This window comes from Egretta garzetta, unplaced genomic scaffold (assembly GCF_000687185.1).
Source record: "Egretta garzetta isolate BGI_Z169 unplaced genomic scaffold, ASM68718v1 scaffold248, whole genome shotgun sequence".
In the NCBI taxonomy this organism is placed as follows: Eukaryota; Metazoa; Chordata; class Aves; order Pelecaniformes; family Ardeidae; genus Egretta; species Egretta garzetta.
The window spans coordinates 647,941-663,567 of record NW_009260596.1 but is presented as its reverse complement, the minus strand read 5'-3'; the positions used below and the strand labels follow the sequence as shown (position 1 = coordinate 663,567).

Sequence of the window (15,627 nt, the reverse complement as noted above, 5' to 3'; positions counted from 1 at the left end):
GGCTTCCCCTGCAAATGGTAGCACATGAGGACATTTAGTGTTGCATAGAATTGCTTCCTGAATCTTCAGTAGATGGAGATAAAAGGTCTTATAACAAAATATTGGAGGTGACTTGGGTGAAATTTTTGTCAATTTTTTTCCCCAGCAAGACATGTGGATTTCATTCAGATTAAGTTACTTCATCAGCTTCTGCTGATTTAGCTTGTAAAATAAACAAGAATCAAGAAATTTTGTAATGCTTTCTGGTTACACCCTTGCAAAAAAAGTAGTTATTAAATTTTTCAGTTTTGAATTGTAGTTTGACATTTGCTTTGATTATATTTAAGTTAATATTCTAAACCCTAAAACTTGAATTTTGGATTGAATAATTTGCTGAGACTGTTGCTAAGTGATTTTGTTGAAATTTTTTCAGAGAAAAGATATTTTGAAAGAGAAAATAAAGCATAATATTTTATTGCTCTCAGAATTGTAGTAACATTTCTTTCATAGAATTATTGGATCAGAGAGGCTGGAAGGGACCTCAGGATGTTTCTAATCCAACCCCCCACTCAAAGCAGGCTCAGCTCTGAGGGTCAGACAGGTTGCCCAGGACTTTATCCGTTTGGCTCTTAAACCTCCCCAAGGACAAAGACTGCACAGCTTTGCTTGGATGCCCTCAGGGTGAAAAAACTTTTCCTTATACCCGGTCCAAACTTCTCCTGTTTCAACGTATGCCCATTAGCTCTTGTTCTTCTTCCATGCCCCTGTTTGAAGAGCCTGACTCTGTCATCTTTGTACCCTCCTCGTAGGTACTGGGGGGATGCTGTTGGGTACCTCCACAACGACCGTAACTATTTGTGTGAATCTGCTGAGGAGATATCTGGATTCAATTGCTATTTGCCACCGTTCATGAATTTCTTTGTGTTTCAGCATATCTCCATGAAGGTGGGATCATAAAATTTCTTTTGTATTGTCTGCTTTGCTTATAAGCTGTTGGGGCTGGACTGATTTTAGCATATGTGCAGTCTGTTAAGAGGAGGACCTCAGTCTTAGACCTTAGCAGATTATACATAGCAATGGTGATAGTCTCTAGTAGTTGGAAGCAACTTGTCTCAAGGAATTATCACTGTCTCATGGTAGTGACTTCAATAAGTACAAGACAAGACTAATAGGAACTCTTAGAGGAAATATTTTTTACTACGACAGGATATTGCTTGTCAGAGCTGGGTTTTAAGTGCATTGAATTTCAGTGCACCTGCGTTGTCAGAATAGTTTACTGTTTGTATGCTGGTGTTATTTTAAATGTGCTGGCCTCCAAAATATTGGTCAAGCAAAAAAACCCTGTAAAACTCACCTGCCTTTTGGCCTTTTTATGTTTCTGTTTAATTGTTCTGCCAACTGGAAAGTTAAACAACGACAAAAATGGACTGTGAATCTGTGTGCTGGCTGCTTTTCCTCCTGGTGTTATGAGAGGTTTTTGCTGAATGGGACAGAGATGAAGCAAAATAGCTTTCCACACAGTGTGTGGTCAGGCTTTAGCATCCAAGGTAATGGAATAACTGTAATCATATAAGCTCCATAAAACTTACAGTTAAAGAAATTGCTTTATGTGATTTTAAGGACTGTTATTAAGTGGCCAGTGGTTTGTGGGCCTCTGTCCTGGTTTTGGCTGGGATGGAGTTGATTTTCTTCCTAGTGGCTGGTATAGTGCTGTATTTTGGGTTTAGTGTGAGGATTGTTGATAACTCACTGATATTTTAGTTGTTGCTAAGTAGTCCTTATACTAAGCCAAGGACTTTTCAGCTTCCCCTGCTCTGCCAGGTGGACAAGGGGCTGGGAGGGGGCACAGCCAGAACAGCTGACCCCAACTGGCCTAAGGGCTATTTCAGGCCATATGATGTCATGCTCAGGTACCTAAGCTGAGGGAAGAAGAAGGAAAGGGGGAGGCATTCAGAACGATGGTGTTTGTCTTCCCACATAACCATTAGGCGTGATGGAGCCCTGCTTTCCTGGACATGGCTGAACACCTGCCTGCCCATGGGAAGCAGTGAATGAATTCTTGTTCTGCTTCGTTTGTGCATGCGGCTTTTGGTTTACCTGTTAAACTGCCTTTATCTCAACCCATGAGTTTTCTCACTTTTACCCTTCCAATTCTCTCCCCCATCCCACCAGGGGAAAGTGAACAAGTGGTTGTGTGGTGCTTAGTTGCTGGCTGGGGTTAAACCATGACTCTCAGAAATGGGGAAAATCTGTTTGCCAACTATCCCTGATGGAACTTTCAGGAGAAGACAGTGTAACTGTACATCTATGCCCCTAATGTTTTCCAGCTAACACTTGAAGACTGACAGATCTGCATGTGTTTCTTATTTTACACAGTAAGAGTACAAATACAAAACAGTGCACATCTCCTTTCTTATTACTTAGTGGCAATGCCAGTGTCTTACAATCTAAATCTTTGGCATATACAGGCAATATTTCTTAAAACCCAAAGCTTGAGTTGGAATGGAGCTTGTTTCTTACCTTTCCTTGAAAGATATGAGTGCTCTTGCCCTCAGCTCTGGGTGACTGAAATGAAGCCTACTCTAGTCTGTGGTTGTCAGTGTCCTGCCTGTGTGATTTTCCCATGGGACTTGAAGATGCATTGCCAAGTAACCATGGCAGTAATTGGTAAGTGCTTGCATTTGAATTCATTTGGGTTGTAGTAAATGTAGCTGGTTTTCTTCCTGTATTAAACTAGTGCTAAACATCTGATTTTATTTTATTCAAGTATAACGGTTCAGCTTGCTTCATGCATTAAGCATGCAGTGATACATATCCAACTCATCCTCAGAGCTTTCCAAGAACGGGATAATGCTGTGAGCACTGTCATCTGTCTGACCGCCATTTTTTATAAAAGCATTTTTCAGAGAGAAAAATAAGCTAGATTAGTAATAAAGACTACCTCTACTCTTTAAAAAAAATGTCTAGTGATTTGCCTTCTGTGTTCAAGTGCTGAATGTTTTCTTAGAGTTGGGTCCTTCTGCAGGTCACTAAAATCACTCTTTTCTCTAAAAATGAAGGTTGACTCTGTGTGTCTGCAGTCAATAACACAGCAGGAAAGGTGAATCTGGTCATTTTTATAGTGTGTGTGGTGACCTAGATCAGTAATGCCTGAAATGTAGGAATAGTACTACAAGGAGAAGAGAATGAGGAGAAAAAGAAATGGAAAAAGAGGAAAGAAAGCAGAAATTATCTTTCTCTAGCTAAATATATCAAGTTTTTGAGTCAAGATGTAGTTTTTTTGATGGATACTATCGAAGGACAATGTTTTGGTTTCTTGTAGAAATTCTAAATGTGATGTTTCATTTGATTTGTTATTTTTTTGGCCAACATTATCTCTATGCATAAGAGCTAATTAATGGTCCTGTTGCCAAAGACAGAAGGACATCTGTCACTGAATCCAGGTTTTTCAGGAACTTCTAGGTTAGGTAAAAAGATCCTTACTGGAGTACAGTGATACCTGGTGAAGAGAATCTTGTGGACCAAACAGTAATGACAGGTGAAGTGGTTTGTTTTCCGTCATATTCTTCTCTAAAACTGGGATTTTCACCCAAATAACAGCTTCTCATCAAGCTATTGGTCTTCATGCATATTCATCTTCTTCATTTTGGTGTGACCTAGGAGCAGCACTGCTGCCAGTGAGTTTACACAGATTTGAACTTGATATAAGAGCAGGTCTAGGCTACTAATTTCACTAAGATTGCCTGTGTGCAATAAGCCTCAGATTTTGTAACACCTGTCCTGAATAAAGTTTGAAGCCCTATTTTCACTCTGTTAGAATTAAGTAAATGAAAAATAATGAGTTTCTGGACAGTTACAATACAGTTTCAGAGGAGAGCACAGTCACTAAGGCACTGTGGCCAAAACATCTGAATTAACCACCCAAGAAGTGAAAGACTGCAGACTGGGACAGCTTTATTGTTGCTATGAAATTGAATGCATACATAAAAATAAAGAGAACAATAAGGGGCAAGTGTTTACTGGGCATTAGAGAGATGTTTATTATACCTTCTACAGCATAAGCAGAAAGCTCAAATTATCTCCAGATTTTAAAGGCATTGTAAAATAATTAAACACAAATACTAAGAATCTTACTGGAACTACAAATCCAGGAAATGTTCCTCTGAGGATTCTTATTTCATTCTTTACATGTCTTACTAGGCTGCAACACCACAGCCTTGGCCACACAGAGAATTAAAGTGGAGTAAAGTTGCCCTGATTCTTGTTCATAGCTTGTAAGCCCTGTTGGAAGGCAGAAAACATGGGCTGGGAAGGGACATGGCAAGCCAACTGCAAGATTTGTCACTCTCTTTCTGCTTCCAGTCAGGATGAGAAAAACTGTTCCCCATAGAGGTACAAGAAAAAGCCCTTGGAGGTCATTCTTGCTCTTTGATGGAGCGTGCTTCTCAGATGGTACCCCCAGTTTGCAGCAGATGGTGGAGAGGCAACCTGGCCCCTTGCAGCAGAGCATGGCTGTTAGCTTGTTGGTTAAGCAACCTGTAAAGCATCTTTATTCTCTTTGCTTTAGAAGATGCAAAGAAATGCATGGCACAAAGGAAGCTATGGCTCCTGGCCAGATCATTGCCCTCCAAATAGAAAGATGAGATTTTGCATTAAGTCACATTTAGTACCATGTGCCTCAGATTTTAAGGTTGGGGAAGTGCTTGCCACAGTAATTCAGGCATATTAGCCATGTCAGATAAGTATGATTCAGAGCACCCTTTGGCACAAGCCAGTTCAGGAGGTTAAAGCAGTAGCAGCCAAGCCAACATAAATGTGAGGAAAGAAGCAAGGGAGGGAAAGGGCATGTATGCAAACAGGGCAGTGGCAGGTATGGGGCCTCCCCTTTTGGTCGTAGTACTCGGGTCAACTTGGCTGTCATGTCACCTTTGTGAACCTGCATTACCTGTACAGGTGATTGTCAGAAACAGAATCTTTGGTGGTGATTCAGAGAAGCTAGGTCAGATCCCTATCATTAGAAAATGTGAACATCCCATCTAGGCCCCTGTGTCCAGTTTGTATAGGCAGCATATAACTGACATAATTCAGTAACTAAAGATCCTGGAGAAGAAGCAACTGTTGAGTGACCCTGTGTAACTGAAAATCACGACTGGCTTCTCTGATGGAAAAAAACCCTTCATGGTTGGAATTTTGCTGTATCCCATTGTTTTTTACCTTACAGCTACATGAGAACCTATATGATATGATGACTCTTTTTATATAAAAATATTTACCCAAACCAGAAAACACACTGTGAACCCATGTTTGCAAACATTTGAGTTGGAAATAATCAAAACTAATGGCAGGTTTCCAGTGTACTTTTGTTTGACATTCCATCAGTTAACTAAAATACTATGCAGACTACATTTTACTTAGTAGGTGACAGTGAAGAATTTCTACTTTTTCTACTGTTCCTCTTTCAGGAAGTATTATGGCTGGGGTTTAAAAAAAAAAAAAAAAATTGTACGGCTTTTGTTTTGAGGGTGATGCAGAGTAATGGTGTCTTTCACTTTTAGATGCCCAACCTGAGACCATAGGATGAGTGTTTCATGCTGGGTAACCAGCACAAATATGCTTAGAGAGTTTGTTCAGGAGAATGATTTCCAAACTAAATTTCCATCTGTTTTCCAACTCAGCATTAAGATACAGCAGGCAAGGTAGTTTTGGATAAGTAAAAACAGTGTGTTAATTACTAGAGAAGACCATTAATCTCCTTTGGGCTTGTCAAACCAGCACATGCTCTGGTAAGCCATCCCTTGCACATATAAAGTTCATACCTTACTCCTTGAACAGTGCACCCGGTAGAGAGTATTTGTCTTATAAAATGAAATTTATGCCTCCAAATAAAGAAGAAAAAAAGATAGTCTTAAAGAAAATTGCAGTTATTTACATTAAAGTTAGCTAGTACATGACTGTTTAGCCTCCGTAGCTTGAAAGCCATTTTCTCTGTGGAAAATATGGTATGAAAGTGAGCATATTTTCAAATTTTATTTTGACAAAGAAACTGATATACCAGCTCACTGGCACCTATGATCTGGAATTCTGTTTCCAAGGGTGATAAGTACTGGATGCATCATAGTGTAATGTGAAACTCCAGTAATGAATAATTTTACAAAGATCTGCACCTAAGGAAATGTCTTCAGATGTCAGTGGTCATGTCAGGTATTGAAGTGTGAAAGTCAGTGTTACTTATCAATTATGATCTTTGCTGACACAAGTGTGAATAATATTTTAACTATTCACTTAAATGTCTAATCTCCTCCTGAATCTAATGAAGCGGCTGGCCTTCCTGACCTCTACTTTGACAGTGAGTCCCAAAGTTTTAGTTTCGCCTTGGATGATGTGTTGGAGAAGAAATAATTTCTTTTATCAAGCTAAACAGGTGTCCCTTGAATTTTATTAGCAGTGTCTGTTTTCTTACTTAAGTGAGAGGAAGCAAATATGTCATGAGTTGGCATAGCCAGGCTTGCTGAAGTTGATGGTCTTATATGAATTTATGCCAAATGAGGTCCATGAGCATTGTGGATTGCAGGGAGGCTTTTTATATTGTTTTTTATTGCTTCACAGTTTTGTTTTGTTGTTTTTTTTTTTTTTTTTTTCTCCCCTGACTATGGCTTATTAACAAGGGATGTATGGATTTGTCCTCAGTTTTTGAAGTTGCTTTTTGTGAGCAGCCAAAGTTAATTTAGAAAGCATGAGTTTTCACACTGTTCCTTCCACAATGTTTCCGTATGTGTGTTGTACTATAACCATTACCCAGTGACTTCTCTAAGCAAGGTATTTACAGAGCTTTCCATAATGCCGTTTATTTTTTCTGAAGAGTTTCATCAGCTTCATTCTTGAATTGCTTGTAAGTAGTATGAATAACTTTCTTAGCAGAGATCTTTGCATCACCCCTAGCAGTGCCTTTGTTCTGTGTTAAAAATGGATTATTTGATCCATTTCTGTTCATTCAACTCTCTAGACAAGTTTCCAAACAGCATACTCTGCCCCCTCACATCTCAAAAATTACCTTTGAGCTGGTTTATTTCCCTTTCTTCAGTGAATCCCACAGAGGATCTTCAGCTGTCAGGAGGTTCAAATCAGTCATGAATTGGCTTCCAGTGTAGGGGATTTAGCTCTACAATGAATGTGCTTGAAAATCCCAGCCTGCCCATGGAGTTTTAAGGAAAAAAAATGTGTCACCATTTCTGCATAGGTGGGAGGTGAAAAGTGTTCTGACTGCCCAAAGGTATACCTTATTAAGCTTGTACTTTAAAAAACAAAAAGCAGAGAATGTCCTTTCAAGAAATGACCTCATTCTTTGCTATGGATCAGGTGGGCATTCAAAGCAGTTCCCCTCTCCTGCCAGCAATCCATCAGTTTTATTTGGATTGAACTTTAATCAGCTTTCTAATGCCCCCTCTGCAATCTCAGATCTTGATCTTGTGATTATTTCCTCTGCCACAAATCTTGCAAGCTTTCAAAAAGTCTCCAGCTGCTTGTTTACATAGGGACTCTCCAGAAAAAATAATGGAAATTAACTGAAGGTGTGCATCCAAAGTATGTTTACTAAACTGGATCAGATCTGCATTACTTTGGAAGATAATTCAGTAAAATGACAATAAAGACAGTTGTGTTGTGAGCGAGTGTGCCCACACAGTGGTCTAATACTGTTTAGATCATGCACTTCAAAAATTTAATTTGGATGAAGTTCCTTGTGTGTTTCTGTGGACAAAATCCCTACCATAGCCATACCACACACAGTGGGGAAGTGGTTTGCATTGCACTGGAGCCCACTGCGCACCCCTGTGTAGTTCATAGGTGATATTGCTTGGCTCACGTGGGATGTAATGCAACTTGGAGTATGATCAGCTTATTGTCAATACATAGAGCCATGCTGCCATTATCGCCATTACAGTTTCTGCAGCAGTATCCATAGTCTCAAGTAGAAATTGGAGTCCTGTTATACTAGATACTAAATGAAAACAAATTACCTGGCTCCTGTACAAAGAGCAGAGTCTAAACAGCTGCTGGCTGGGCTGGGCAGGCTGTGAGCCGCAGCAGCATCAGGTCTCCTAAGGTTCAGCCTGGTGCTTTGCCTGAGAAGTCTGGTGGTCAACAAGGCTTGCATGGGAGAGCCAGGCCTCTGACTTGCCTTGAGAAGTAAAATGTGACAATTTCTAACCTCCCATGTTAGATCACAAATCAGCTTCTGCTGGCATGACCAACTGTGTTCAGAGCAATGCTAGCCACCCAAGCTGAATGATTTTACTCACATAAATGTGCTCCCAAGAAAGCCAGGCTGTATATGTTTGTCATATTGCAGCCTACATCTGGTTAAAATATCCTTCTCTTCCCAGTTAAATGCTCTGGGAATTACCTGAGGCTTATTGCCTTTTTGATCACCTTCAAAATTCAGTCAAGTCTGATAGGGTTTGTAAATGATTTTTCTAGCCTGCCATGCATTGATTTTCTCTCTTTGGGGAAAACCAGAAAACCTCATGAAGTTGTGAGATGTAGTTCACTGCTTTCTCATAAATTTTGCCAGTTGTAGGCCAAAACATAAAGGAAAATGCAGGTTCTTCCATCTGAATGCAATCTCAAAGGTTATAACTGTCAAACTAGAATATCGTTCCAAGGTTTTGAAAAGGCCAGGTACCTCCAACAGTGTGTTTTCTTTAAGAAAATGCCAGCTATGGGTTTGGTTAGGTCAAGAAGTGGTTTGTATTACACTATCAGCTTTGTAAGAGGAACAGTAAATGATGGAGAAGCATTTAGTGGCAAAAGGGATAATGGCTCTGTCTGTCAACTTAGAAAATGCTTTTTAGGAAATGTATTTTCACCCAAGGTGAGTAAATGAGACCAGAAGTATGACCAGAGGCGGTGGAGCCACTGCCTATGTTTAAGACTGGACTACTGAGCCTGACCATGGGAGCCAATTTTTCAGTGTGTTTGGCCAACATTTGTATTTTCAGTGGTTGCACATAGTGCAAGATTTTGCTTAAAATAATTTTCTATTGAAGCTAAGGCAGACAGAAAAATCTTGATTCAGCATGGACATCTTCATAAAAGCATTAGTGATGGACAGTGTGGAAGCTGAAATCATCAAATCCACTCAAACCATTGAAATGTTGCTAGGAAAAGGAAAAATTGCTTCTTTTTGCTTTGGTTTTCACCAACACATTTTGATTATGTTTTCTATGAAGAAGAAAGCAGACTCTTAAAAGAGAGGGCCAGGTTATGAACTGCAGTCTGTAGGCTAGAGGGAAGGGAAAAGATAAGGACAAGGAGGTGGTACAGAAACTTCTGAGTCATAATTCTGTGTCAGGTCAATTTAAATCTTCCAGTGTTTTTCTTTTGTTAAAAACAAATCTATCTGGAACTGCTTTGCACTTGCCGTAGGCTAAAAGAATGCATACTGGCAGTGTACACAGTGCAAACATGACCAGTTTACATATGGCAACTTCATGCCCAGCAGTTCGTATGTCTGAGACATCTGAGACAAACACAAGGTACTTGCATACTGAAATGAGTATATATATATTTTCAGTCTTTTCTCCCCTGACTCCTTGGGATAAAATAATGTAATTACTTCTGTAAGTTCAGTGTTGGGTGATATATACTGATACCAATGTAATGGCGCTAAAGCTGCTTAAAACTTAGGAGGATTTAGAATTATTGGTCTTGACTGTCACACTTCAGCAAGGTAAGGAGAGCTACTGCCAGCACAGACTACTTTTATACCTATCTTAAGTCACAATATGTCTGCCAAAGCAAACAATATGAAAGTAGCCTTGTGAATTGTTATATCCATCTCCCCTTTGAGATGGTGCTCCAGTTGATCTGCTCTGTTTAAAGTGCTCGTTTTACAAAAAGAAAACTGAGGGATAGCTTGATTAATATTAACATTATACCTGGGCACTGCAGAATGCACAAGCGTTGGAACAAAACAGCTGCAACAAGGGGTGAATGTTGAATTGTCTCTCAAAATAAAACATTTTGCAAAACAAAAGTACTCAGTGTTTCTGTTCCAGAAAAGCTTAGGTTTTTAATCAAAGTCTATACAAATTTCAGAATTGTTATCAAAGAATACCATAGTATTAAAACCAGTCTTCATTGTTTTCCCTTCTTAGTGGTGAACGCAGCTGTAGTTGGTACGATTGTCTCCATCTCATTGCTGAGAGCAATATTTTCATTGGTCACTGTTAATTCAGTTTTTAGACTAGCTTATGTTTTAAGAGGTGATAAAAATTTAAAACAGTTAGCACAAGGCTTCTTACACCTCAGCAAATTTGCCTGAGCATTTAATACTAATTAACTTAACAGTGGCTGCTTACATCCAAACATTGCACAAGTATTCATTTTCTAATCAGCGGCTTATGAATGACAAATAATTCTGTGCGAGTCATTTGGTGACTGAACTTAATTTTAGAACAGAAAGTGCCATATAGCTCATGGATTTAATTGGAGATTTTGGAGCTTTCTTGCAGGCTGAATTGTTTCAACAGATGAGATAGCGATAGAGGCCTGATTGCAACCCTACTTAATGCAGCCTGTGTAGATTTGGAGCAACATTGTGAAGTCAGTGGTGTTAAACTAGTAATAATGAGTGAAGAACCAGAATTATAAAACTCTTGGGATCGGTGGGGTCAAAACTGAGATCCTATGTAAATAGTAACCTGATAAATACCTTTATTTATTCTTGACTGCTTGTGTTGATGAGTTTGGTGTTGTTTTAGCTTACTCTTGTCATTTTTCCCACAGAGCTGCTCAGAAATTGAACTTGTCTTCCAAAAAGAAGAAGCACAGGCCTTCTGCATCATCTGCTCCTGAATCTCCTCTCTTCTCTACCAGCTTCAGCAGTATCCTTCAGACTTCCCCGCCCCCTGCACCACCATGTTTGTTGAGGGCAGTCAGCAAAGTGAAAGACACCCCTGGTTTGGGCAAGGTAGGCCTTGCAAGTGTCACTAAAACACTTGTTTTCCTTGGGAGCAGATTTTATCTTCATGAAAACATTAAGGGAGTTGGAAGACCATGTCCTTTCTTGGCTGGCTTTACGGCAGTTGGTCCCTGGACACGTGTACAGAGGCCTAACAATGTAAGTTACTTAATGCAAGTGATCTACTAATAACGTTGAATTTGACACGAACACAGCCAGACCTAATTGTACAGCAGTAATACATATCAAGGCCCAGCTACAATAAATGCATCTGCACTGGGACAGCGCTACTGTCCATGTGATAATGTCCATTCTGCTAGGGTTTCTGGAGAAGTTCATCTCTGGCTGCATTTAAAGTGTGCAGCAGTTGCTTGCTGTGGCGTATTCTGGGTTCCTGATCCCCTTGCTGTCTGGACCGTTGTCTTGGCTGGACGCACTGTAATTTGCTTCCGGCTCATGTTTCCTGGCTTTCTTCCAGTACAGTCAGGACAAGGCTGGGCCATGCACCTGAACAAAGCCTATGCCGATAACGGTGAATTGCTCCTTTTTCCTTCTGTCATGTTATTTCCTCCCATTCTCCATAATCATACCCCCTTAAAATGCTGTTTAGGTGTATACTTATAATGGAAAATGGTTGAGGTGATGGAGAAGGTGGCTATATAGTTTGCTGTTGCTTTGTTGTTTGTCTGAGTGGCCCTTCCTTTTTCCCTGTCACAAATGGAGAACCTGGCATATTACATCTGGGAATACATGCGTGCAGTTGCTGAGGACAGCAATTTGCTTTAATTGAGGTAGTTTCTTATGCAGGCATCTGCGTGTGTGGCTTTTCTGTGTTCGTTGAATACTAAACAGTGACAACTAATTTGGTGAAAATCCTTGTGTTTAGAAGAGAAATTGTAATGTATGATCTAGGAGTGCTGAGCGTAGGATGGGCTTCAGAATTTTCATTGCTGATTTTGGATACTAATTTTCTTATATTGTGCAGTTCCAGGTTTTTTTCCAAAGAACGATGGTATTACTTTCATGGACGGTTTAATGCCTGTTTGAAAAGGGTTTCCCTCTGCATAGGGCTCCCTTCCTTTCCTCTGACTTGGTAGGTGGGAAGAAATGTAAAAATCTGTCATGATCTTATTAAAGTCAGTAGTGATGCATACTGTGACTTTAGCAGGAGGAGGAGTAAGCTTGAATCCATTCATTGTTGTAAGAAGCTGCTATGGAACATATTTACAATAGAAGACATCCTCCTGAGTTTCTTACTTTTCTGTGCTTGGGACAGGTTATATTGAATAAAAATTCCATTGAGGAATAATGAAGGGTGTGTTCATGAAAACAAGGGACTGATTTTTCTTGTTGAAGGGTGTGAGCACTTTTCCTGGATATGGGCTTTCACCCTTCCCAAGAAAAAGGTCTACACACAGAGACACAAATATAGCTCTGTCAAAACATTGCAAGCTTTATCTGAACCTTTCTTGCTCCTCTAATCTTTGATTTCCAGTGGACAGGGCTTGTGGAACAGTTTTGCAAGATGCCCAAAGAGACCTATGATTTGCTTCTTCATCAGTACCATATACCAGAAAATGCTCCAGTCTTTCCAGCTGTGTAAGACTAATATTTTGCAGTCCAGACGATGAAGGAGGATATTTCCTTTCAGTTTATACTTACCATCCCTTAGCTATCAGAGTATATGAGAAATAGCTGAGAGGTTTTAGAAAATGTTTTAACACATACCTCTCCAATGGAGTAAACTAAATTAGGTTAATTCATATAGTCAAAATAGAGAAAACTCCATTAGCAAAAATATGTCTGTCCTGCAGTTTCTGGAATTCGGTTTCATTTTTCACCTCTTTGGTTTCTTCTAGGAGTCACCCTATAATTATGACCTAAAGCTCGTATACTTTCATCAAAGTTTCCCATCAGTTTATCTCTGTAGTACAATTTTCATTTTAGTATGTCAGAAATAGGTTTGAGGCATAGTAAGTAAAATAACTGCAGGATAGCAATGTAATTTGTCTGTCAGACTGGGAAAACTTCAGATGAGGTAATGGAATTTTCAGCTGTTTGCTTCTAATTTTCATTGTTATTTATATATGTTCTGTTCAGTTTGCTTGGCATATGTTTTGATAGGAGCATGCTAAAAACTACCTTACTTTTCTCAGCATTTTCTCTCATATGGTGTTTTCCATAAGGGTAGAAATTTGTAAAATGTGGACCTGTGTGGAAGAAGCAGGTTCAGGGAAGCTAAATGTTATTTTCGGTCACTTAGGGTTTTTCCTGGTCTGTGTTTAACTAGCATTTTACCAGCAATCCCAGTGTGATAAAACTCTGTTTCACTTTGGGTTTGAGTGGGCCGGGCAATTTCTAACATGACAGTTTGTTACTGGAAAGTCTGGTTCACCAGAACAGGAAGGCTGGCCATTGCCAGGGCTCTGGGTTTCTGAGACCCCTGGGGATGGCTGCACACAGCCTGCCACAGGAAGGGCTCTTGGAAGGCAGGCTCTTTGCTAACGGGCTGGGAGCCCTGGCACAGATACTGGGTGTTGCTGGCTTGGTGTCAGCTTCAGAGCTGTCAGTTTGCCTGGGTAGGTGGGTGTCTGAGATGCGGTAGTATAGAAAGTAAGGCACTTCAAAGCTTAGACTTTGAGGTTAAATCTAATTTCACAGTTTTCTAAAATGAACTCACCACCAAACAGTTGCCATTTTATATTTTCACTTCTACTAGAAATTTCAAAGATTCTCCTTCTCATTGCAAAATTGATGACAAAGATTTATTTAAAATTGTAGAGGTTCTCAGCTGTCATGTGCAGGCATATAATTTTTGTGAGTTAAACTAGGAGGATTTGCCTACCAGCAACATATTTAAAAGTTAATTAGCAGCTCAGTTCGTATGGACATGGTTGCAACTGAAGAGTCTAAACTGACAAAGGGAAGAAAATAAGAGAGTATTCAGGTTGCATACTTCACACCTTTTCTTACAAAAGGCCTTGCAAATCAAACTGTACCAGCCTGGAATTTGGAAGAAGTATTAGTTGAGTGCTAGAGTTCAGCTTCACAGAAGGAGGAAGATGATATTACTAATAAAATGTTGGGACTGCATAATCACCATTTTACTTTGATGTTAGATACACCGTTTACTCTAGCAGAAATACAGCAGTGTCAAAGTGAAATAAAGTAGTAAAGGAACAGGTTCTTTGTTGCACTCATTTTCAGAAAGCTCTCCCTAAAGTAAAATAAAAGGTTTGTGACCATGTTGCCAATATATCAGCAGTGGTGCTTGTGTGGGTCATAACATACACATGTGCTTTGGGTTTGCTTTTGCTGGCAGAGGGAGCTGACCCTGGGTGGTAGTGTGGTATCCCCATAGTGGTTTCCTGAGAGCAGAGGGTTTTCTTTTGGGTTGAGAGAGAGTCCTGCTCCATAAACAGCCACAGCTTGAGCACCACTTTTCCTTCTCCCCTGTCTTCAAACCATCATATTCTGAGAGCGGCAAATTGCTGTTGCTGGGTTTGCACACAGAGAGAGTGCCACTGTCCTGGATGACTGTATGTGCAGTTTCCCCAGGTCCCATTGTTTTCTGGAACATACTCAAGTCTTTTTTGTCCTTTCTGACAAGGATCCAAGAAATGGCACAAAGGCTTTCCATGCAGAAATAATTAATTATTCCACGACTGCACTCAGATTAACTAGTGTAAGGGCATTCTAGTAAGGTTTGCTTAGGCTTGCTCCCCAGTCTGCTTCCCTCCTCCATTTTCTGTCAAACAAAACCAAACTAAACCAGGACTTTTGATGAAAATCCAAAATGTTCTTTCTGTGAAAGATGTTATTTTGCTGAATCCCACATTACCCATGAGAAACAGCTTGTACCAAAAACTTTCTGCCAGCCTTAATAAATAGGTTGTTTTCAGGTGGCACAGGCTTTAGGATGAATGGATGGGGTCTCTGTGCTTTCTTTAGCTTATAATTTTTCTGTGTGTAGTCTTATAAAACTCTGTCACTGTGAGGTATTTGTTATGTTTGGGCAGAGATTAGTTTACTTTTCCTTATATATTATTTTTGGTGTGAATTGTTGTTTGTTGGTATTTGTTAATCTGAAATAAAATAGCAATGTTTGTGGGTTAAAATGATCCTTATGCAAAAGGTTTCTACCAGGGAGAAAGAAATCATTAAAACTTCTTTGGGAAGTCATTTCAACTTATTAGCAAAATGGACTGTAATTCATGATATTGTGTTGACTTTTTAGTTTTCTTTAGCACCAGGACTCCTGCTTGCAGACCCCAGCCCCATTTTGCTAAATAATGTATAAATTCAGATCAACCCCCCCTGTTTCTGTCCCAGACCACTTATGTTCTCAGTGTAGGGAGGAAGACCAGACAGACAGAGACGGGAAGCAAGAAGAAACAATGAGGTATTATCAGTCATCTTGATAGTGGTGTCCTCAACCCATCAGCAGTCTACTGTTAGATACCCCTTGTCAAGCTTTGGTAGGTGTTGTAGAAGAGGAGATTATTAAAATCTTTGAAGGGGGAGTAATAGGTTACACTGCAGATGCTTCTGAGGAGCCCTTTCCAAGTGTATAGGGCGGGGTAGGAAGCAGCACAGAGAGGGGTTTCTGAGAGTCTATTAAGTGAGTGAGAGATGTGGGAGCCAGTCTCCTGGCAGGGGCTGAGTGCAGAGCCTGGCTGGGAAGGGCC

General features: G+C 40.0%; 1 protein-coding gene across 1 annotated transcript in view; it reads left to right on the top strand.

Moving 5' to 3' along the window:
- The window catches only part of KIF26B (kinesin family member 26B), a 209,290-nt gene that overhangs the window by 90,124 nt on the left and 103,539 nt on the right, over positions 1-15,627 (top strand). The window contains exon 4 of the mRNA XM_009644711.2: positions 10,765-10,948. Within this exon, the coding sequence (XP_009643006.1) occupies positions 10,765-10,948 (184 nt within the window). The remainder of the gene's footprint in view (positions 1-10,764; positions 10,949-15,627) is intronic.